We start from the raw sequence: 26,125 nt of genomic DNA, 5'->3' as shown, positions 1-26,125 counted from the left end.
AACCTTACTTACCACAACAAAAAAAATCAGTAAATCTATTATTGTGTAGTACACGTCTCCTCCCACTGCAACAGTGCCAAATTGGCATAGCAAGGTGCTCAAATGTCCTAGACATAGTACTCACCAACAAGGGGGGGGTCACTGCATTCCCCCTTTTGTGAGACCCTCCCTAGTAAGGTTGAACCATAAATTAGTCTCGTTTGAACTAACAATTGAATCTGTCATTACCACAGCAGCAATAAAACTAAAAAACTTTTCCAAAGTAAAGCCTACTAAGCGATGGTATAAAAACTTTTATACACCCCCCCCCCGCAGTCACAGACAACAATGACTCATATGCAGAGGTGTACACAAATGCCTTGTATAAACACTTAAGTAACTGTACAGATTTAGCTGTGCCTGACAGGATTAAAACCAGGTCCTCCCCAAAAAATAACCCACCCTGGTGGACCTCAAGTATAAACAGATTATATAACAAAAGGAAGAAACTGATGTCTAAGAACAAGAGGGAACTAACTCAGCAGAGGAAGAAATCCATCCATAGCTTGAACATGCAAATCAGAAATCTTGTAAAGTCATCTAAAGCTAATTACAAAGGTAAAATAGCATCCCTAGCTAAGGATAACCATAAGGCATTGTTTAACTACATCCAAAATCTAAAAGGGAATGCCCAGCTATGTGCTGAACTGGAAGTAGATGGTACCACTCATACTATACCGGAGGAACTTACCAACCTGCTAGCTGACAGATTTGCTGCAAACTTCACCCCGTCCCCACAAGCCATACACCAAAGCATACTGACACCAGCCCTCTGTCTGATATCTCTAGAGATCAGGTCATTCCTCCAAGGCCAAAAACATGGCCTCAGTGAGAACAGATAACATCCCAGGCTGCTTATTAAGCAATCTAAAGCAGGACCTAGCAGACCCACTTGGCATTCTCTTTAACCATAGCCTGAGTGCTGGTTTTGTTTCAGCAGAGTGGAGAACAGTAACAGTAATCCCCTTGCACAAAGGGGGGGGGGCATCAACCGACCCTGGGAACTACAGACCCAAAAGTCTACCCAGCCTCATCTGTAAGGTCATGGAAAAAACGATCATGGACCTTATCAACAAGGACATAGGTGACCTTCAAACTCTAGACCTAACACAGTTTGGCCATGTTAGGGGTAGATCATGCTTATTAAACCTGGTAGACTTCTTCAAGAAAGTCACCAAAGCCCTGGATGAAGGTAAGACAGTCCATACTGACTATCTTGACCTAGTCAAGGCTTTTGACACAGTTCCCCACCCAGGTATCATTGAGAAACTGTCCCAGCTGGGGATTAACCCTTACATCAATAGATGGGTAGCTAAACAACTCACTGACAGAATACATATTGTCAAAGTTGTTGACTCCACCTCTACAAGTAGACCTGTCACCAGTGGAGTACTACAAGGATCTGTGCTGGGCCCTTTACTGTTTGGAATCTATTTCTTGGAAGTCCAAGCTAAAGAAGCCAGCCTTTGGCTTACAAAGTCTGCTGATGATTGCAAAACTGGGTGTTATCATTGTGTCCCCTAACAATGTTAACATATTACAGGAGGTGCTAACACAGACTAATGACTAGTACCAAAATCACTGTGTAAAACTAAAATGCAGAAAAGTGCATCATTATCCCCTTTGGTGAAGTGGAATTCCCTGATAATTACAATACTGACAGCACCCCCATAAGTTCAAACCCAGTGGTGCGAGATCTGGATGCAATCTGAACTTCAACCCTCATGTTTCCACTGTAGCACAAAAAGCCTTCTAAGTTGTGCATCTCATAAGTAAGGGCATCGCATCCAGTTCTAAGGATGTTATAACTCCACTGCACTCAACCCTCATCAGACCATTAAAAGAGTACAATGATCCCTTCTGCATGTACTTCACCAGACACCTGCAGCAGCTGGACAGACCACAGAGGTTTCTCGCCAAGAAAATATAAAGCCTCCAAACCATGACTTACGTGGATAGACTGAAAGCCCTGTCACTATACTCTGTATCATATAGGCTTCCTAGAGGCGACTTCTCCCTGGCCTCAGGACAGTCTCTGACCCTACCCTGATGGATATGATGCACATCTGCAAGTCAAATGGTACAAGATACACTCGCTATAGGGATCTTAACCTAGCCTGTGACATCAACAGAACATGCTGGAGAGACAGATATATCTCCCAGAGATTGCCGCTACACTGGAATAAACTTGCTATTCCCATGAAGCAGAGGTCCTCACTGACCCTATTCAAGTGCATCCTGGACAAATGGATGGATGACTGCAAATTCACTCCAGGGGTGGCACCCATGTGCCTCCTGGAAAGGGGTAGTCGGTGTTTATCATAGATGTGCTCTGCAAATTACATTCATCTAATCAAAGACAGCTAAGGTAACTTAGGATTAATATGGCAAGGCTTGTAAGGGCTCTAGGGCAGCTAGCCTAGTAGCCTCCTATGAACCTATGAGCTGAAACCTCCAAATTCCTCTGAACAAGGAACAATGCACGTAAAACATATTTCTGTGCACCAAGAATACATGGGCTATACTTACTCTTTTGAGAAAAGACTATGACTGGGCCTGCAGATCCTTACCTACTGTTTATGAGAAGAAGCCTTATTGGAAAAGACAAAGTACATGAATTTTTTATAATGTCTAGGATTCACCTGCCCTACCTGAGGGCTCTCCAAAGTGGGGCATTCATAAAAATAAAGCTTCACGTGGATAGCTTTGGCTGGGAATCAACACTAATGTGAGGCCATCTGGACAGACAACCTCTTGAGTACCTTTGTAGAGAAACATGGGGAAACAACACCACTTGGTGCTTCTATTCTGATGGCTTTGCGTATATAATCTCTTTATGGTGGTTTAGGATTGTCTGCTAGAGGAAGCCTGAACCCAGTGGGCAAGGTTAAAGATATTTTCTACATCTGTCAAAACATACAGGTAACTGATAAAGTTTTTAGAGGATTAATCAAAAAGAATATTGGCAAGAAAGGGGTATATTGAGAATGTCCTAGTGAAGAACTTCATTAAAAGAGTCAGCCATAACTAAACCATTCTTTGCAGGTAGGTACCTGTGGATCCAACTCTTGCTACAGCACACTGAAAAGGTTTGGTGGGAAATGGTAGGCCACCAAAAATGTGCACTTGGTCTTTTTTATAAATGTCATTCATCTCAGAGTAGGAAACTTCAATGATGAAGGATGAAACACAATTCACCAAAGATGACTGAAACTATGATAGATAAGATATGCAATTAAAGTTCAAAATGAGCCTTTTTCAATGTGGCAGAACAGAAAACTTGCACAAGGCTTTAGATTCTACACTGAACCTATGAAGTAATGCAGGAGTAAGCTTTAAGATGTTCAGAAAAGAAGAAAGGATGAACTACATCAAGGGGACTTACAGTAGCTTCTAATCTTCATGGTGTGAGCCTCTCAGAATCCGTGTGCTTCCATTCTAAGAAACAGCATCTTTGAGAACAGAATTCAAAGGAGAGGTGACTCAAGACTTCTATTCCTTCTTCTCCACCAGACATCATGTCTTTCAGGGGAGAAGGATTGGGGAGAGTAGGCTGAAAGAGACATAATTTATCTTAGACTTTCTCATAAAGAGTCTGGCAGGGAGAAGACCTCCTGGGAAGGTAGAATTGCACCTTTTCACACAGGAGATGCAGGTGGGGTGGTGGTTGAATGTTAAAGGATGGGTGAATGGACACTAACATGGGGAAAAAAGCTAGCAGAGGTAGTTCTGCAGGGATAAGAGGCCTGTGCTGAGTATCCCATGTAGACATCAAAATTCACTGAGCAGTAGTTTCTTGTACCCATATGTAATCATCTTCTACTATGCTTCATGATTCTGAAGGCCTAACATCATAGTGAAGACAAAAGATGGCCTACTAGGTGTGACACAGTCTGCAGGGCCATGATCAGTACTTGCCAGCAAGCTAATATTATCTTGGGAGCCAGGTGAACTTTCTCAGACTCAGTTCAACTTTGTACATAAGTACCAGGGACACGAGAGACTGCACCACAAGGTAGCTTGGGAACTATGTGTTGATAGACCAGAGAGGAAACATCACCCTCTTGTGTACTATCTATCAACTTTCTAAGTTTGTAAGAGCAATATTTGAAATCTGTCCCTATTTTTGGGCCTTTGTCCCCTCCATAATTTATGGCTTTGTCCAAATTTCTTGCTCTCTTTAGACCAGTGCAATATCATATGCATCTTAGGTAACTGAATCGTGTATTTTTAGTTTAAATAAAATTTCTGATGAACTTTTCTCAGTATAATAGCTCAGCTCTTTTAAGTACATGCTGAAGAATGTTTTATGCGATAGTGACTTTAACTTTTTACTAGTTCTGTTTCTTTTTCTAAATTGTTTCCCAACAAAAGTAATATAATCCCATCAACTAAACAGATATAAAATATATTATCTAAATAAATTTTACAACACAAAATACATTACCATATTAGTCTGTGTAAGGCACACAACCATGGGATCCTATCCTGTAAAAGAAAGAAATACAACAGTTTCAGAACCCAAGAATAATACTGCATGAATTGTGTTCTAATAATAACATGAAGCCGTAATTACATTCCTGATAAATTTGAATATTTCAGACAACCTCATAGAAGTCTGACATCTTCGGCACAAGTAGCAGGTAGTTTTCTACACGAACATAGCGTCACTAATTCTGGTTCCACCTAAAAGAGTCAGAATATAGCACTCTGGCATGTATACTCACCACACTTGAAAAATTTGGGGAAGAATTTCTGGAAAATGTCCAACTAATGGGAAACATCTGGTCCTCTGTATTTTTGTCCAACTGGAATAGTCTCACTACCAGTATTCATGGTAGCCATACCTCCTTCAGCCATGCTGACATTACTGCATCTGGATTTGGAGGCATGTTCACACTCAAAATGCCCAACTCTGAACCTCATATTGAACTCAACATTTTGTAGCAAGACATCAAAAATAACCACATTTAGGATTGTATTACTTCATAAACACCTCTCAAGTGAAACCCCCCCAACCCAAAAACTATGCACAGTAGTTTTCAAGTCCCCAATCTCCCTGTTTCATTGAAAATGGTGAGAAATCTCTGGAACACTCACAACACATAAGCATATTCAGACTACTGAATTACTATCTGCATCTTTGGTAGCTGAATCATATATTCTTAGTCTAACGCAATTTCTAATGAACTTTTCTCAGTATTTATGCCAAGCTCTCTCAAGCACATTCTGAAGAATGTTTTATGTGATAATGAATGTGATGGGTAAATAAGGAGTATACATAAAACTCCCTTTGCAATTTCCTCACATAAGGAAGTTGACATATCAGAACTATCTCAGACTGGGGACTTGTGGAATGGGTCCTATTAATGGAAGATACCTCTAAGTACTATTCCAGAATATCCAGGAAGACACTGAATGGTACCGAGATCATTCAGGATAAAGTACCCTGAATGACATATCTCTGTAAAGATACTGTACTTCTTGAATGAAGCTTAAGATGACAACGACTGGTGAAGGTATAGACTGCACAAACAGTTTTGCTATGGACACACTCTGGGAACAAGTACTAGAAGACTCAACACTTCTTGGGAACTAGCCTTTAACAGCATGCCCATAGACTAGCATTATGGTAATAGAAAATAAAGCATCCATCAGAACATTAGGTTGTTTGTTTAGCTGCTGGTTTCACTTTATGTCTTTAGACAAACATGACAAAAAGCTATTCTAGCTACTGGATAAATGTAAACCTGGTAAGACAAAATTAGAGCTGCAAATGCACAATAGGTACATCTATTCTAGTCTTACTGAGCCCCTGTGAAGAAAACCGAAAACAGAATGAGTTAAGCAAGACCTTTGAAACAGCCTTCAGCAAGAAATGGGAACTGATCTTAATGGAAAGCTTAAGTTTGTTAAAAAAGGTAAGGCTTCCTATACAAATTCATAACTGTTACTAATACTGTAACATTAAAACGATCACCTTCTACAGCTCAGCTAACAAAACAGCTTATCTTCAGTTTTATATTTATAAATGAAGTTCCACGAGCCAACACTCTACACTGAATCAAAACCACTATTAAACTGGCTAACAGTTTAAAGAGCAACAGGGACTTCCAAGATGGATGCACGAGTAACAGCTTAATTTCAGTTCTCCCAGTGTGAAAAACTCAGAAACACAGCCAGTGAATTTGTCTTTCTTGGTAAATTTCATTAGCTGGATAGCAACTGCACTGACTGGATGCCAGCTAAAAAGAAATTTAGGGAACTTAAAAGAAAATCAATCCGAAAGGTGAGGAGAAAACACCGGCTGGGAAGAATCCTGCAGCTGTTCAGTAAAAAGCAGTTCAAAGGTAGTATAGCTTTGGTGCAAGACATGACTTCCAGTAATCTAGAGGAAACAATAAGTCAAATTTGCTCAGAGCAGATTAAACTAAATGAATGACTGCAGGAGTATATCGACTAAAATAATAAAAGCCTGGGAAAAATGGAAGAAGCTTTACACAGATATTCGAACGAGCTGATAATACTGCAGAAATCAGATGTCAAAATGAAGACAAGGCTGGCAGTGTACAAGACTGCTCAAGAGGAGACTTTTCATAAAATTGTAGAATTAGAGGACAGAGCACACAGGGAAAACCTGAGCTTTTCTTCTGTACCACAGAAACTGAAAGGAACAAACTGTATTCATTTTACGAAAGTATAAATAAGCAACTGGAATGGTAATCCACAGCAGGCATTGCTAAGTCAAAGGGTATATCATGTGTTTGCTCCAAACCTGGCCAAAAGGAAGCAGCCCAGTCTTTTAATAGTAAAGATGCAATCTTACAAGCAGAAAGAGTTGATTCTGTCAAAACTGTGGCAGAAGGGCAAAGTACTAAAAGTGGGAGACAGTAGAGTGTTTTTGGAAAATGATTACTCACTGTACACCAGGCAGAAGAGGAGTATATTTATTCAAACAATCAGGGAATGTTGAGAAGCAGGTGTGAAAGTCAAGTTGCTGTATCCAGTTATTTTTAGAATATTTGTTGAGGCAGAACATGCTAAGAGGGAAATAACAAAAGTTTGTCCAACAAAGTGAACTATCAAAGAGAAGGGGATTCTGCTTCTTGTTCTTTTGATGGTAAAGCTCATAGATACTATGCCATTGAAACCTTTTCTAATGTTCCAAAGGAAAGAGTTGACTAGAAGAACCAGGATTATGCTGCAATTGAACCAGAGACTGGATTTGGGAGACTGAGATCAACATGAAAAAAACAGCAACGCGGAAACTGATGAAAAAATGTGGGATTACAAAGCATTAATTACATTAGTGAAATATGATAAAACAAGAAACCTGGAAATATTGGACTTTTTTGACTGTGTTAAATTTGTAGGAGACGCCAAAGTGTATGCCCTATTTTATAAAATTAATGTTTGGAAGAACATTTAGGAAAGGGGAAAATGAAGGAAAGAGTTAACTGTAAGTAAAACAAAATTTTTGTTCTTAACAGTATTTCTATAATACATGACATATACTGCATGCTATACAGTAAAGCTTATTAAGTTATTTTTGTGTGTAACAGAAATACCAAAATAAACCTCTATTTTCCTTTTTTTTTCTCTTCTTGTTCAGTTTTGAGAAATGTGGACACTGCAATGTAAAAACAGAAGAAAGCCTGCATAGGGGAATAACTGGATTAATGCCCTTCACTTGATTCAATAACAAAATTTAAGGGCAAGCAAATAAAACAACAGTGAATATAATGAAAAGTTTTCTTCTAGCACATAGATTTTCACACAGCAATGTGGAAGGATTATGGTGGAGGGCAGCTGTATATCTGGGTCTCATGTTTCTATAGAGATAGTCTGATAAGGGATAATAAAAATAGGATACTTCTTTATTTTATTGGCATGGAGATAATGTTTTCTGAAATCATTCCACATTTTTTCTACATCTGTGAGAGGAATAAAGATAAAACAAAAACAGACAGCACTTAGTGGAAACAGAAGCACAGGCTGTACCATGTACCCTAGCATAAATAACCTTAAATATAGGTTAACTCGAGCCTGTGAGTGTGGTTGTCAATCTAGGACAATTGTTCCTATTGGTGGGGGAGGGGATTATACTTCATTATTTAAAGATGTACATAGTTGCATGTGCTAGTATTAAGTTAATAAGTTCTGGGGGTGTGTTTGTTTTGTTTGAGGATTTTCATTAAAACAAAAGCCTTGTAAGATGTGACATAGGTTCAAATAGCTATAACATGAAACAACTGCATAAAAGATCAAACTGCCAAACATTAGTGCATGCATGTAACATACAAGCTGAAACAAGACATTAAGAAAGCTGTTGCAAATAACAGGTGGAAATAACGGCTTCTTATCATGACTCTTTCCATATTATCTTTAAATGTGAATGGCCTCACATATATGTACAAAAAAAGAAAGAGTAGTGAACTATATTAAAAAATGCAGAGTCCTAACAGCTGTGCTACAAGAGACACATTTGGAAATAACTGAGCATGTGAATTTTATAAAGAAAGGATTTCAGGATGGTTATTCAGCAGAATATCTGGGACAAAGAGAAAGGGGAGTAATTATATTCATTTGTGACAGGAACTCCAACAGTGATAGAAGAGGGGAAAAAGATAACAATAGTGGTTTGTAGTATTAAGGGGCCACTGACAAGGCAGAAGGATTATACTGGCATGCATTTATATTCCATTTAAAACTGCTACAATGGAGCTTAAAATATTCTGGGAGAAATAATCAGCTTTCAGCAGGGAATATTACTTATAGGTATGGACTAGAATTTGATTTGCAACAGTAATGATATATTTGGGGGCCTATAAGGGGAAATAACAAAAGAGGGTAGAATTTTGAAGAAATTTATGAAAATATTGTGTATGGAAGATGTAAATTCAGTAGTAGGAATTTGGAGAGAGGTTATATATTATTCTCCAAGGAACAAAAACCGAGCTAGGCTAGACAGAAGTTAGATTTAACAGGAAGATGTGCATTTAACTGAAAGTTTTAATAGGCATCCAATAACTATTTCAAATCACACACCAGTCCAGTAACAACTAAAATAAAACTGAAATCCTAGCGTGTTCCCATCTATCTGTTTAAAAGAGAGGAATTTAAGGAATGGCTAGTAGACATTATTTGCGAGTTATTACAGAAGATATTCATTTCTTCTGAAACTATAGCTAAGGAGTGAGATAAAAATAAAGTGGATTTTAAAAATAGGGTTGAAATAAAAGAAAAAGAGATATGGTTAAGAAGTAACAAGAATTATTAAGAGGGGTTGACAAAGGTTAAAGTATTGCAGAATAAGGGAAATCTCACAGTACAAGAAGAGGCACAATTGCAGAGTGCTAAATAGAAAATAAAAGACCACATTGATAATATGCACAAGTTTAGAAAGAGTCCTCTTAAGCAATTGTTTTTGATAACACTCCAGAGTACAAATAAGTTTAGCGCAATGGCTCAGGCGACAGAAAGCAGAAAGGGTTGTTGTCCAGCTTAGGGTATGACCCTGACCCTGAGCAGCATCTTGCCCTCACTTAGAATGATGCCACAATACAAAGACAAGATGATCAGCTTTATTAATTGGCTCAAATACTGGTGTCATTCTAGGGGGATCCAATGTCTGTCTGCTTGGGATGACATGCTGGACAAGCCATGCTGCTTCGCAAGGGATGGCTTGCATCTGTCACCACTGGGCTTCTGGATATTGGCTAAGGCTCTTGCCTCCCCCATAGTGCCTTTTTTAGGCAAGTCTCAAAAGACAAACCCACCTCCTTAGAAAACAAAAATGGAAAAAAATTAAGGGTAATGCTGCTCAACGCCAGAAGTCTAAATCTCAAGATGCAGGCTCTCGAAGCACTCCTCAGTATGGAGAACATCGATGTCTGTGCAGTAACTGAGACCTGGTTCAAGGCTCCTGAGAGCACCCCAGTGCTACCAGGCTATACCTCGTATCATGCTTTTTGGCCCCAAAACTCGGGCCAAACCAAAAAGGGAGGGGAGTGTCCATATTCATCAAGGACACCCACACCTCCAGGTTAGTGGCAACACATGAAGCATCAGAGACCATCCAGGTGCAACTAACCGTAGGCAAAACTGCTATACAACTGGTAGCATGTTACAGACCACCCTCCCAATCTTAGGAACCCCATTCAGCCTTCCTGAAGACATTGGAGGATATGAATGTCTCACCAAACACCATCATATTGGGAGACTTCAACTACCCTAACATAGACTGGGTGCATTATTCTAGCCCAAACACCCTAGCCCAAAGGTTCCTGGAATTCATAAATTCAAATGCAATGGAACAGGTAGTCACCTCTCCCACAAGGGGAGATAATATACTAGACCTGATCATCACAAACATGGGGAAAAAGTGCTCCACACCGGAAGTATACCCCTCACCAGTGAGATCTGACCATAAACTAATCATCCTTGATATACATATCCCACCTCCACCCCCAACACAAAAGACTACAGTGAAAAACTTCTCAAAAGCCGACTTTACACTTCTTAAAACGGAGATGGTATCCTTTACGCCCACTGGACCAGTGGAAACCACATCCCACAATGCAGAATCCTTCACAAATGCTTTCTACGGACATCTCCAAGAATGCATGGATCATGCAATCCCAAATAAAACCAAGACCCTCTCCAACAAGGGCAGGCGTCCTGTCTGGTGGACCCCAGCCATAAACAAATTGTATAACAAAAGAAGGAAGCTACTGCACGACAGAGCAAAATCCCATAAAGCGAAGGCATCTCTGATCAGCACTAGTAGAAAGCTACGTTCTCTCATAAAAACATCCAAGGCCAATTTTGAGAGAAAAATCACTGTGGACACTAAAGACAACCACAAGGCCTTCTTCTGCTATGTTAGAAACCTGGGCGGAAACTCTCAGATATGTTCAGAGTTAGTTCACAATGACAAAAAATACACTGAACCCACAGATATTGCCAACATTCTGGCAGACAGGTTCAGTGCAATTTCTCCCCTCCCTCACCCTCAAAAGAAGAAATACTTATCCCAGTTGAATGTAACCTCCCTGTCATCTCAGATGTCCAGGTGAGAACTGCCCTCAGCAAAGCTAAAAACACAGCATCAATGGGACCTGACAGTATCCCGGGTTGCGTGCTACGTGAACTCCAAGAGGAACTAAACCCGCACATAAAAATGCTATTTAACCTTAGCCTTACTACAGGATATGTACGTGAACACTGGCGTACAGCAACAGTAGTCCCACTCCACAAAGGAGGCACCTCTACAGACCCTGGTAACTACCGCCCCATAAGCTTAACCAGCCTGGTCTGCAAAGCTATGGAAAGAATCATTATGGAACTCATAAACAGAGACATTGGGGACTTACAGACACTTGATCCTACCCAGTTCGGCTTTGTAAAGGGCAGATCCTGCTTTTTGAACCTGGTTGACTTTTTCGAAACAGTCACTAGAGCCATTGACGAGGGCAAAGCAGTCCATACAGCCTACCTGGACTTGGCTAAAGCTTTCGACACAATACCCCACTCAGGCATCATAGACAAGCTCAACAGCTTAAATGTAAATCCATATGTCACAAGATGGGTTGCAAACTGGCTAAAGGATAGAACCCATAAAGTCAAAATCGCTGGAGCCATGTCAGACTCAAAGCCAGTCAGAAGTGGTGTCCCACAGGGCTCTGTCCTGGGACCCCTCTTGTTCGGCATTTATTTCTCAGATGTGAAAGCAAACATGGGAGGGTTGTGGCTGACAAAGTTTGCAGATGACTGCAAACTAGGCGCCATAGTCGATACACCAGCTGACACATACATTCTACAGAAAGGCCTCACTGAAACGGACAACTAGTGCCGGAGTCATGGCCTTAAACTAAATGCCAAAAAATGTATAGTCATCCCCTTTGGGAAAAACAAAGTACTCACAAATTATCACATAGACAGTAACCCAGTGAGTATGGAAAAAGTAATCAGAGACCTGGGGACCCAAGTCGATAGTGACCTCTCATGTGACACCCACATTGCCAAAGTGGTTAGAAAGACTTTCTACCTTGCCCACCTTATCATGAAGGGATTCACATCCAGATCAAAGGAGGTCATTGTACCTCTATACTCCTCCCTTATCAGGCCCATGATTGAGTACAATGCCCCATTTGGTATGTACCTCACCCAGCACTTGCAACAGCTAGAGAGACCCCAAAAGTACCTCACCAAGAGAATCAAGGGTCTCCAACATATGTCATATGCTGCCAGACTAAAGAAACTCCAGCTCTATTCAGTAGCATACCGCCTGCTCAGAGGTGATCTGTGCCTGACGTACAAGGCCATGTCCAATCAGGAATTGATGGACATGCTCCACCTCAAAAAATCCAAATCCATCAGAACCACGAGAGCTAAAGATTTAAACCTCAGCGCAAATATGAATGGGACATGCTGGAGGGACAGATTCATAACTCAGAGGCTTCCCATACTCTGGAACAGAATCCTAGTTCATGTTAGGCAGAGCCCCTCACTAACTCTCTTCAAGAGAAAACTTGACGAGTGGATGGGAGATCGTAGGTTTACCCCAGGGGTCATCTCTGTGTCACTACTAGACAGAGGCACAGTAAACTAATTCTATTATGTAAGGGGGTCTTCACTGTGTCACTACTAGACAGAGGCACAGTATTCTAAATCTATTCTGTACACTTTTGTACCATTACATGGGGTGGCGAAAGCCACATCACTATGGCTAGGCTTATAAATGCCCCAGGGCAGATAGCCTAGTACTAAACTATGAAACAACTAGGAAAATAACCAGACATCCTGTGGAGGTAAATATAAAACAGAGAAGTGTGGAAATCAAGAAAAAATACAAATGGAAATGTTTATGGAAGAATTTAAATATGCCAAGGTTAGAAGAATATGAGACTTAATTACTAACAGTTAGGACAGGAGGAGCTGAGATAAGAATGGTGATGTATAACTAATCTACAGGAAAGTCACAAGGAACAGATGGCATTCCTGTGAAAGTTTGGAAACTAGGAGAGAAGAAAGTGATAAACATTTGGAAGGTTTTGTTTAACAGTATTTTAAAAGGAGGAGAAGCACCAACATCCTGAAAGAAAGTTGTGGTGGCTGTAATACTTATAGGTGTAAAGACCTATCCGATCCAGCTTCATATAGGCTTATTTCAATTCTAAACCATGACTGTAAAGTGTTTACATCTATAATGGCTAAAAGAATGACAGACGTGATGCAAAATTGACAAATATGGATGAGTGTGGGTTTGTGGAGGGGAGGCAAACATTTGATAGCATTAACAGAACAATGATGATCCAGATGGAAATAGAATGCAATAAAACACCACTGTTGTTGGTGAGTCTTGATACAGAGAAAGCATTTGATAGAGTAAGCTGAGATTTTATGAGTGGCCAGTGAAAGTATTTGCATTTCTTGATAAAATTATAAGGGACATTAGGAAGATATATGAGAGATTGGAGGCAAAAATTAAAGTGGAGGGTTTCTCTTTGATACGTTTTGTTTGAGCTGAGGAACCAGTCAGGAGTGTCCTCTTTCCTCTTAGTGAGGACTCAGAAATTCAAGGATATAATTGGTATGGTAGTCAAAGAAGATAGCTTTATTCGCAGATGATATTATTTTATACCTGATAAAACAAAAAGGGACATTTCAGTGTTGTGGAATATTCTGAGGCAGTTTCAAGTCTTTTCAGGATACAAAATTAATGATAATAAAACAAAGGCAATAGCTATAAACTGTGTACCCACACAGAAATTTGTACAGCAATACCCATTTGTATGGGGACATGATAAAATGAAGTACTTAGGAGTATAGATTAAAAAGAATTATGTTATAGTACCTAAGGATATCTGAGAAGACACTAAACAACAGATAATGCAAAAATTGAGAAAATGGAAGCAGTGTAAATGTTTTTAGTCCCTTTAATTTTATATACAGGTCAGATATATTTTCATCAACTAGAGGAGAAATTGTGGGCAGCAATTAATAAAGTGTTGAAGGATTTCATCTGGGTGGGGAAGTGAGAAAGAGTCAAGTGGGATATGTTGATCCTTCCAAAAGAACAAGGCAGTTTGGGATTACCTGATTTGACAGGGTATTTCAGAGCTACACAGTTAAAGCTCCTATACATAGCTCAAGCAGAAATATATGATTCAAAGTGGAAAGGGATTATGATGAAGCTGTGTAGGGGGGCTCAAGAAACAAGGAAAGACTGAAATTTTTGAGGCAGATCCTTAAGGAGAATATGAATATAATATTCTGTATGTTTATTACTAAAGTAGCAAAAAGTACTCTAAGAACTAAGCCAACATGAGGATCAAGAAAGGAGAATCTGCCAAAAGGGATAACTGCAATTAGTGGTACAGAGAATAAGCAAGAGGGGGCTGGAATTTACTGGAGAAAATGGCAAAGGAACCAAGGTATTGAGAGCAAATAATTAGAAAGGGAAAAGTAATGGAATGGGGAGAGGCCAAGAACTCATTTGGACTGCAGGCAAGAGATTGCCTTCTCTACCAAGGATTAATTTCAGAGTATAGGCAAAGAGAAATAAATAGGGGATCCTAACTGAAAGACCAGCACCGGTAGAATTTTTGATAGAATCTAGAATAGAAGCTGCTGTTAAAAAGGGATAATCAGTGAGGCATGTAAAATATTGCATGATAACTGTAGGACTCATTCAGACAAGGTTAGAAAGGATTGGGTAGAGAGACTGGATAAGCAATTCACAAAGAAGCAAATTGGGGGATAAATTTATGGCTACCAAATATGCAACAATGTCTAGAAGATTTAGGATCTTTGCTTGGAAATGTTTGCATAGATATTTTTATACCCAAAGCAGACTCTAAAGAATTTTTTCCTCAGGTAGACTGAAAATGATGGAAGTGTAAATGGGGAAGAAATGGGTAATTGGGAACATATTTTCTGGTGGTGTAATGAGTTGGCAGACTTTAAAAATTCCCTGTAAACTACTCTTTCAGAAGTTTCAGAAGTACTGGGTAAGCAAATTGGTGTAACTAAAAATATTTTGAGCAGTGATACAGAATTAGAATTGCCTAGACATAGTAAGTCCTTCCTAAGTTTAATTCTGGTGGTCATAAAAAAAAAAAACAAAAAAAAAAAAAACACAAAACAATTACTAGAAAATGGAAATCAAAGTCTAAACCAACTGTACTAGAAGTAGTGAATATTGTAACTGAGAGAAAACAACTAGAAATGTGATCTTTAGAACAGGATAGGAGCAAATTATACAGAACAAAAATGGAAATTGTGGGCTTGTGGGAACAATACATGCAGAATAATGTTTTGGTGAGGAATGATGTTTAAGGGAAGGCAGGAACTGAATGAGCTTTGTAATGTCTGACTGACAGTGACTAGGCAGATTATATGGGATGTTTAATGCTTACAACTGAAAATATGTCAATATGGTTTGTTTTCATTTATATAAATGCATGATTAACTATGTAATAAGTGGTAATTAACAGTTCAAAATGCTACATACTTAAACCAACCATTAAATTGCTACAGTATTACCATATAAGTAAGTCATACCTCTCAAATGCCCCTGTTTTTTTCAGAATGCTCATGATTTTATGTCATATTTTTCTCCTGTCCGTTGCAAAATTAGTTTTCTAGTAGATCTCTGAGAACATTAGAGTTTCATATTCTATTATTATTCAGAAAATACATTTTGATTTTATTTTTATAAACCATTTCATGATCTAAATTGTATTTACATAGTAAAGCATTTTTAGTGATTGTTGCATGTGATGAACAAATCCACCAAAACCACTAGAGCAAGCGACTTAAACCTTAGCACGGATATAAATAGGACGTGCTGGAGGGATAGATTTATCACTCAGAGACTCCCTATGCTGTGGAATAAAATCCCGGTCCATGTGAGGCAGAGCACCTCGCTGGCTCTGTTCAAGAGAAATCTTGACCTGTGGATGGGAGATCGTAGGTTTACCCCGGGAATCATCTCTGTGTCACTGCTGGACAGAGGCACAACAAACTAATGGGCACAGTATTTTTTCATATAAGGGGTGGCGTAAGCCACAAAAATTTGGGCTAGGCTTATAAATGCCTTAGGGCAGATAGCCTAGTATAAACCTATGAACCTATGAAGATACTAAAGTAAACAAGCACTTTTTTGTTTGAAAGAAAAGTAGGCACTACCATGTAAAAAGTAAAGAAAAGCTGGATAAAAGCACATTTGAGTTATGGGCTGTAAACTTCGGCTGTTGTGGTGGGGGTTGAGATGTAAAACTTAACACATATTACATATGTACAGTTGAAATGTTTTCTTTTACTTTTGCATAGATGAATGTCTGTATTAATGCCCTTGGCTTAATCTAATGACAAGTTTTTATTTTAAGCAGGTTTTTTTATAAGGGACCACAATGTTATGAATAGTTTTTCTTTTGCAAATAAATGTTATGTTTCCATGGAATGAGGTCTGGACATTATTTACTGAGTAGAAAAAGAAGTTATGTACTTACCATAACATTCCATGTGAGTTGTTCATCTCGCCTTTATTCTTTACTGATGGGTTCGGAGCTGATCTCTTGGCTCTGATGCGACCACTTGCAAAACTCAAGGTCTTCAAACAGCTCGGGGCCAAGTCCCTATCCCATGATGCACCTGGAACTACCTCAGATCTTGTTTTCTGCGTATAACAATACTATATGTCATTCTTTTACTCCAAAGAGAAAGGAATAGAAGGATTGAGTAACCAGGATGGATCCAGCATCTCGGTCATCTATCAGCCCAGGAAGGGGTAGGAGGGAGGGACGTAAGAATGAAGGTGAGATGAACAACTCACATAGAACGTCATGGTAAGTACATAACTTCTTTATGTGAAGTTGTTCAATCTCGCCGTTTATTCTTTACTGATGAGTAGCGTCCCAAGCACCATCAATCTCAGGTGGCTCACGGGAGTATATTTCTCAGGACCGTGGATCCAAACGAGGCCCTGTCCCTGGAGGCCTTGTCAACTTTGTAACAAGTGATAAAGGTGTGAGGTTTTGACCAAGTGGCTGCTGCACAAATGTTATCAATGGGAAGTCTGGCAGAAAAGGCAGATGATGTAGAAACTGCTCCGGTTGAGTGAGCATTAATCTTATGTTACAAAAGCATATTGGCAGCTGAATAGGCAAAGGTGATACAATAAGATAACCATTTAGACAGAGTCGTTTTAACCACTGGTCTACCCTTCCTGGAGTCTGAAAATGAAACAAAAATCTGGTCTGATTTTCTGAAATCTTTTGTTTTATCCCAATAAAATCTGAGCTGTCTGTGAACATCAAGTTTGTGTAGCATATACTCTAAATTGTTAGAATGGTTGGGGCAGAAGACTGGCAAATCAATAACTTGGTTGAGATTGGTTTCAGTGCAAACTTTGGGCAAGAATGAGGGATTTGTTCTAAATGAGACTCTGTCAACATGGAATATCAAATAGGGAGGTTTGATGGATAAAGCCTGAAGCTCTAACATTCTGCGGGCAGAAGTAATAGCTACCAAAAATATGGTCTTCCAAGACAAAAAATTGAGATCACAAGATGAAGCTGGTTCAAATGGCAGAAGTATTATGTGGTAAAGTGTGTCCTGAAAGGCTCCTTGGGCTTTTCAGAACCACATTTTTCCTCCCCTTTGACCTTTAGGGTAGGGTTGGGTAGGGGTGGAAAAATGGACCTCGATGGCAGACAGAGTCTTTCCATCCTGTTCACACCTGGTTAAGGTTTCCTTCACTTTAGGCCTGAAAAGAGATGAGCCATCAAAGGGAGTGTTCATGGAGGATGACTTGAAGGGCTCCACAAAGGAATATAGGCACATCCAGGAATGTCTCCTAAGAGCAGCTCCTTTACCCACTGTCCTACTGGTTCCATCAGCTGCATAAGAGATGAGGCGCATGGATGAGCTGACAATAGAATTAAGGGTAGCAAGCTGGGCAGCAACTTTGTCGGAAGCTCCTGCAGCTACTGTACCCTGAAGAGTATCTCCTAACTCCTTAAGGAGATCTCTTTGCAGCCTAGTAAAATGGGTTAAATAGTTCAGTGAATGGAGAGTGAAGGTCGCTGAACTAAACATACACTTCCCATATCTATCCATAATTCTGGAGTCTCTGTTAGGAGGATGGATAGACAAGAAAGTCTCAGACATTTCCTTTTTGGGTGGCTGACGGCACCACCATGGCATCAACCGGAACACCTTCTGTTAAAATGTTTTGTCAAGGGGGGCAGAAATTAATTTATTAGGCCTCCTAGGGAAAAGCTCCCTAGTATCCCGCGACTCCCACACCCTTCGTGAGACCAGCTGCATCAGTTCATCAAAGGGCGGAGACACCCAAGAGGTGGAGGGCTGAGACCTGAAAGCCTTCAAGAGAAGTGGCTCATCCTCAGTAGGGCTTTTGGACTGCCAGTCAACCCTCTGTCTAAGGATCTCAAGTATCTCAGTGAATGAGATATCCTCAGAGGGGGACTGTGGGGACCCTTCTGACTCATCTAAGTCAGTATCTGATGTTAGAGACTCCTGTGGGGAGTCTAGGTGTTTCCTCTTACACAATCTCTTCTTGGGAACCTCATCAGTGGGAGCTTCTGGTGAGGTCTTGGAAGAGCAGGGGCCACCCAATGGGGCTTCCTGAGGCTCTGGGTCTCTACGCTTGGTGAGGATGTGTGAGGCAGAGGCAGACACAGGCACTTTAGGTGAGGAGGAAGGGAGACCTGAGGTTCTGGATTTCCTAGGAGACATGACTTTCCTCATGGCATTGAAAACACCTCTGCTCCAATGCGAGGGAGCCAATGGATCCAAAGAAACCGTCGACACCCCCGGCACCGGGACAGCGGGATTAGAGCCTGAGGTAGGAGCCAAACTCATACGAGCCAAGGCCCCGAGATACAAAGTCAGAACCGACAAGTTAATTCGACTGTCATCACCGACCTGACCAGAGAGTGTCGGCTCCTAGAGTCCTCGATCGGCACCGAAGTCATCAGAGTACATGGAGTCAAAGACACTGGAGCAGGCGTCGGCTCCAAGGGTTCCACTAACATCAGGTCTTTCTTCCTCCTATGGCTCAGAAGGACCAGCATGGCTCAGAGGAGGAACAGTTAGGGTCGGCGCAAGGGTCTTCGGCTTCGAAGCCATTTGGGTCGAAGCCTATAACATTTTTGCTAATGCCGATGCCAATAACAGCTTCTGTACCACACGATCCACATCCAGATCCAACAGGCTGATAGATGATCAAGAGAAGCATACCGAAGGTGGTACCGACTGGAGAAGTGGACTCTTAGGCGCTTCAGACACCGGTTCCAAGACTGGGGACTAGCTCCGAAAGGTAAAGACTGTCGGCTCCGATGGCAGTGGAGCCAAAGTCGAAGACTTTTTCGACTTCTTCAAGTCTGATGTCTTGGAAAACTTTGAGGACTTGCTGGATCCATCTTGCCACTCAAAGCTTCCTGAAAAGAAGGCTTCAACAACCCTCTAATGATGAGTTTCATCTTCCTTTCCTGCAGGACCCTTGATGAGAAGGAATGACAAATGGAACAACTGTCTTGAAAATGCAAAGCCCCTAGACAGCAAACACAATTAATGTGGCTGTCCATAACAGACATCTTTTGGCCACACTTTGGGCACTTTTTGAAGCCAGGCTTAGGGTGCTTATCTTGTTCAGCCATAGTAATGTCAGGAAAATTACTGTTACAGTACACAAAATAGTGGGTGAACAACAACGAATAGAAAAGTACAGTTTTGTACCTACCATAAATGTAGATGTCCGATAGATATGCAACTGCAGTCCTGACATATGGGTTGTCCTGCCTCAGGCGGCCCTTCGGTCGGCCAGATTCCAAAGTCTGGGTCTGGCGTCGGCCGATATCACCTCCTCCCCGACGTCAGAGCGGCTGGAGTATAAAGGCATCAGCCGACGCCATCTTCTTCAGTGTTTCTTGCCCCAGATGCCAGGTGCCCTCCAAGGAAGGCTAAATTTTGTGAATGGATAAACAGATAAAACCAGACATGCACAACAGTAATAAACAGATACACCATAATATATATCCCCAGCTGATAGGTAAGGGGAGAAAGGACCAAAAAGGGGAAAAACAGAGGGGTAGGAGGGAGGGAAAACCTGACTGCAGTTGCATATCTATCGGACATCTACATTTATGGTAGGTACAAAACTGTACTATGTCCTTCAAGAATGCAACTGCAGTCCTGACATATGGGTTGAATACCATAGCCAAGCTGGGGGTGGTAGGACTAAGTAAGAGATGGTGTAGCTAGAAGGCCCTGCAGGACTGCCGAAGCAAAGCCTGCTCGGGATCTGGAGTATAATGGCAGGTTGTAGTGTTTGGTAAATGTATGCACGGAGCTCCATGTAGCAGCCTCTAGAATATCTTTTGTAGCCACTCCTCTTAGAAAAACTGTGGATGTGGCCATAGCTCTGGTGGAGTGTGGTCTAATATTAGCTGGCACACTTTTTCCATGAAAAGAATAACAGAATCTGATGCAGTGTCCAATCCATTTTGAGATAGTTTGTTTGGTGACTGCTTTTCCTTGCACTCCAGCAGCATAGGCTAGAATCAGTTGGTCAGACTTCCTGGTGGACTTTGTTCTGTCCAAGTAGTAGCGTAGTTGTCTGTGAATGTCTAAAGTATGCAGCAGCTTTTCCCCTTTATTTTGAGGGTTAGGAAAGAAAGTAGGCAGGTGAATTGCTTGGTTTAGAGACACTCTGGATATCACCTTAGGCATGAATGAAGGATTGGTCCCAAGGGAAACTCTGTCCTGATGAAAGATGAGAAAAGGAAGAACTGCCATGACGGCCTGTATCTCCGAGACTCTTCTTGCTGAGGTGACTGCCAACAGGAAAACCGTTTTCCTAGAGAGAAATTGCATTTCTGAAGATGCTGCTGGTTCAAAAGGAGGAAGAATTAATTTTTCCAAGACGTAATTGAGGTCCCATGAAGGAATTGGTAGCTTCCTTGGAGGTTTGATATTCTTTATGCCTCTTAGAAGCTGTCTTAGCAAGGGATGCGAAAACACAGGTGGAGCACAGTTGTAGTGTGCTGAGATAGCTGAAGCGTGGATTGTGATGGAAGAGTATGAGAGGCCACTGTGAAACATTTCTGCCAAGTATTCTAATATCTGAGGTATGTTCATCAGTGATGCATCCTGGCCCTTGTTGACATTCCAGATGGTGAATCTCTTCCATTTGGCCGAATAGGTTTTTCTGGTGGAAGGTCTGCGTGCCTCCAGCAAAATTTCCTGAACTTTTTCGGAGAGGGAGTCATGGGTCTGAGTCATAGAACTCTCCAAGCTGTCAGCTTTAAGGTTTGCAGGTTCTGATGAACAGTCTTGTAACTGTGTTGAGTCAGGAGCAGAGGCCATTGAGGCAAGGGCCACGGTTTGGTGTGAGTTATGCTCAGTAGTAGTGGATACCAGTGTTGCCTTGGCCAATCTGGAGCTATCAAGATTCCTCTTGGTTGTTCTGCCTTGATCTTCAGTAACACCTTGGTGAACAAAGGTAGCGGAGGGAATGCATAAATTGTTAGAGCATTCCAGCTGAAGGAAAGAGCATCCGTTTTCCAAGCTACAGGATGGTGTATCCTTGTGCAGAACTTTTCCAGGTGATGACTGAGATGAGATGCAAAGAGGTCTATGTCTGGTCTTCCCCATGCAGATGCTATTTGTGAGAAAATGCGTGGGTGTAGCATCCATTCGTGTGGATCCAAGAAATTTCTGCTCAACCTGTCTGCCAGAACATTGTCCTTGCCCGGAACAAACTGGGATTGCAAGTAGATGTTCAGTTTCAGGGACTTTTCCCAAAGAATCATTGTTAGTCTGCAGAGGGGGTAGGAATGAGTGCCCCCTTGTTTGTTTATGTACCACATGACAGTGATGTTGTCTGTCCTTATTAGCAGATGCCCTTGCTGAAGAGATTTTCCAAAGGCGTCTATTGCATGTATCACTGCCAACATCTCTTTTTGATTTATGTGCTGATGCATCTCCATGGGAGTCCATTGCCCTTGAATGCATCTGCCGTCCATGTGTGCCCCCCATCCATGGTCTGAGGCATCTGTTGTAATAGTTTGACTTGTTGGGGGTTTGTTGAAAAGCATGCCTTCGTTTAAGTGACTTGCTTGAGCCCACCACAAAAATTCCCTTTGCAGGCATGGGATGAGTGGTATTATGTCTTGTAGGTTGTGGCTGTGTTGCGACCACAAGCTTTTTAGGTACCATTGCAGCTTTCTCATGTGTAGTCTTGCCAGAGGGTTTAGAAGAATGCAAGATGCCATGAACCCCAGGGCCTGCAGGGTCTTCCTTGCGGTCAGGTGGGTTAATTTTGCTAGGCCTTTGAAGTAAGCTGTTAAATGCTCTTGTTTCTTCTCTGTGAGGAAAGCCATTTGTATCTGTGTGTCCAGTTTTGCTCCTAGAAAAATAATCTCTTGGGATGGCAGTAATCTTGATTTTTGAATGTTGACTGTGTATCCCAAAGCCTGCAGCAATTGAATGACGTAATTCAAGTGTTTTATCAAGGTCTGTTTGCTGTCTGCTTGTATTAGGCAGTCGTCCAGGTAAGGGTATATTTGAATCCCCTGGAGTCTGCAATGTGCCACTACTGATGCCAGGCATTTTGTGAATACTCTGGGCGCAGTAGATAAGCCAAACGGAAATGCTGAGAATTGATAGTGCTCTGTTCCTGCAAGAAATCTGAGGTATCTTCTGCAACTGTGTCTGATAGGGACATGCAGGTATGCCTCCTTGAGGTCCAGAGTAACCAGCCAAGACCCCTTGCCCAGCATGGGAAGAAGTTGCAGTAACGTCAGCATCTTGAATTTTGGCACCATGAGAAAAGTATTTAGAATGGACAAGTCCAATATAGGCCTCCATTGTTTTTCTTTTTTTGGAACAAGGAACAGTCTTGAATAAAATCCCTGGCCTTGTTCCTGAGGAGGAACCTTCTATTGCTTTTATTTGTAACAGCTTTGAGACTTCTATGAGTGCCTCTGCCCTTTGATTTTGTGGCAGGTTTGGCATGCCTTGTCCTGTTGGTAAGGTATGGAAGTGGAACCTGTAACCTCTGTCTATTATGTCCAGAATCCAATTGTCCTTTGTTATAATGTGCCAGTTTTTTGAGAATAGAGATAATTTTCCACCTAGAGGGGCTTCTCTTTGAGCCTTGGTAGGCGGAGTGAAAGGTAAGTCATTGTGATTGTCCCTGTGGTGCAGGTGAACTACCTGTGCCACTTCTCTGATTTTGTGGTTGCCATTGGCGTCCCCTGTAGGAGCCTCGGTATTGCCCTCTACCTTGTGCACGCCTGTTCTTTCCCCTTTGAAACTTGTCAGAGTCTGGAAAGGACCAATTCTTTGAAGGCCAATTCCTGCTGAACCTTGGTGGCTGAACCTGGAGGAAATCCTTTACTGTCTGTACTGATTTTGCCTTCTCCTCAACAGATTTCAACACATCCTGAGCATTAGTACCAAAAAGCTTCTGTTTATCCAGAGGTGCGTCCAGGAGCTTTACTTTAACATGATCTGGCAGTGGCTGTTCTTTCAACCAAGCATGTCTATGGATAACAGCCCCTGTCATAGCTGCCCTACATGAAGCCTCCAATGCATCATAACCACACTGTAGAAAATGATTACTAACCTGCTGGGTATTATGAACCAAATCCTGCAATGCCTTTCTATCTATAGGCTCAGGAGAGGCTATCTTTTTCTGCAAATCATCCAGTAAATAATCCTGGTACTGAAACATATGAAAAAGGCAGTTAAGTGACCTCATGGCAAGGGTGGAAGAGGTATAAACTTTTTTACCCCATCTCTCCAGGGACCTTGCTTCCCTGTCAGCTGGCAGTGGATTCTTGGCTGAGGAGGTAGCCACTCCTTTGGGGCCCTGTGAAATAGTTTCTAGATCCACAGAGTGGGCCTTAAAGAGATGCTTGTGAGTGTCAGGGACCCTGTAATATCTGTCTGGCTTGACAGGAGCAGGAGGGAGAGAATCAGAGGAAGCACTGGAGTCAGAGAAAATATCATCCAGGACATCCAAAACTGGAGGTATAGCTACAGGTCTGTGCTGGGGTAACTTAAGGAAGGTACGTAGCCTTTTCCTAGAATCAGAAAATTCCTGACCCTGCCACTTAAAATGTTCCCTCATGGAGTGGAGGACTTCACCGAAAGAAAAATCCTCTGGAGGAGAGGCAGAGGGAATAGATTCCTCAGCATCAGAGTCCTCATAGGCCTGGAAGGATTCTTCTTGGGTTTCTGAATGCTCTGAATCCCCAGAGGCTTCATCTGAAGAGAGGTTGTCTGCCTGCTCAGTTCTAGGCCTTTTTTCTGCAGGCGGCTGAGAACCTCTGTCTGGGTGAGGCTGAGACCCCCTGATAAGAGAGATTAAATCTGCAGCCAGAGACATGATTTGTCTGTCAGAAGAAGGGGCCTGAGAAGTAAGTTTAGGATGGTCCTTGGCCTGGCTGGTGGCCTTAGCACGTGCAAAGGCCTTGATTGACATGGATACAGGAGGCCTAGCTGCCCCACATGCAGGGGTAACTTTGTCCACGGGAATGGTGTCGGGTAGATCCAGAACTTCGGTTTCCGGAGGAAAATCAACAACCGGCACCGGTGTAGTCTCCGAGACCGAGGGATGAGTTAACGCGGTGTCGTCGGCCTGGAGCGGTTGAAATACCGCTTCCAAAGGGACCGAAGTACTCGCGGAGGGCTTAGGCGTTATATCGGTGGAAGACTCGGGCCGAGGATGTCAGTCCCGGTCCTTTCGTTTTTTGGTAGTTTGTGCTGTCGTTTGTTCCGACGGCATGTTGTAAGCGTAGGATTCACCAAAAAAATCTTCGGCAAACTCTGCCCGGTGCCTGAGAGTGCATTTATTAAAGCAAGCACAGGCAGCACAGGCCGAGACGTCGTGGTCTGGGCCCAGGCAAGGGAGGCAGTAAGAATGGAAGTCCTTATGAGGTATTTGTTTACCACAAGACAAACAATTATTAACTTTCTCAATTTGTTCTGACATCGGCTGAGGCAAGAAAAAATGTTCCCCAACGGGGTACTTAGCTTTTAGATGACTTCGGTAACTGAAAACACAGGAGCCGACCGACCGGCACCTGAGAACTGCTTCTGCTTCGGGCACCGCGTGGCAAGAAAGACTGAAGAAGATGGCGTCGGCTGATGCCTTTATACTCCAGCCGCTCTGACGTCGGGGAGGAGGCGACATCGGCCGATGCCGGACCCAGACTTTGGAATCTGGCCGACCGAAGGGCTGCCTGAGGCAGGACAACCCATATGTCAGGACTGCAGTTGCATTCTTGAAGGACATCCACTAATCCTGAAGGAACCAGCACTCAGCAGAAGCAATAATACGTCCTTTTTATTGAGATGACTGCACACAAAAATAAAATAAAATAAAACTTTAAAACAAGACTGAACACATAACTTCAAACGGATCAAGCACTTTCATCCACCAGCATGTGGACTTCATCAGAATCAATTAACAAATTTAATTAAACCTATTTAAATACATTTTGGCGTCATTTCAAGTATGTCATTTAAAGAAATAGCTCTCTATAATAATAGTTAATGTGTGCAAGAAAAATTCACATATTGTCCTTAACATCTTAGGTATAATTCATAGTTAATTGATAAACTTACTATCCACAATTTCTATATACATATAAAACATACAGTTGAAATTTTAAATATTCATTTGAATAAGCTGTCATGGAATTGTAATATGGTTTGAAATAATATAGTTTAAAATAAATTTCTGTCGTTCAATTTGCCATGTATCATAAATACAAACTCTATTGTACACTTGCTTTTGCCCGTAAAACAATTTCCAAAAATTAAGCACAACACTGAAGTGCCTAACAAGTGTCTAAAATGTTGGAACATATATACAGTGTAATATAATACATCCAAATAGAGACAATTGACTCTGCAACATAAAAAGTAGCAGCACAGTAATACGTGTCAATAAATACCTCTAATACCTTATAGTGTCCAACCCGCGGCCCTCAGAGCTCTTCCATGCGGCCCGCGACCCTTAAATTTAAATTTAATTGAAATTTAA

The 26,125-nt window shown here is 41.6% G+C and overlaps 1 protein-coding gene across 3 annotated transcripts in view; it reads right to left on the bottom strand.

The window, feature by feature from the left end:
* IDNK (IDNK gluconokinase) overlaps window positions 1–26,125 on the bottom strand; it is a 369,639-nt gene that overhangs the window by 25,468 nt on the left and 318,046 nt on the right. For all 3 annotated transcript variants that reach the window (XM_044083691.1, XM_044083690.1, XM_044083692.1), the window contains one exon: window positions 4,487–4,527. In XM_044083691.1, coding sequence (XP_043939626.1) covers window positions 4,487–4,527 — 41 coding nt within the window. The remainder of the gene's footprint in view (window positions 1–4,486; window positions 4,528–26,125) is intronic.

This window comes from Protopterus annectens, chromosome 9.part0 (genome assembly GCF_019279795.1).
Source record: "Protopterus annectens isolate FY-2018-M chromosome 9.part0, PAN1.0, whole genome shotgun sequence".
Lineage (NCBI taxonomy): Eukaryota > Metazoa > Chordata > Ceratodontiformes > Protopteridae > Protopterus > Protopterus annectens.
Note: the sequence above shows the minus strand (reverse complement) of the source record. Positions and strands in the feature narration are given on the sequence as shown.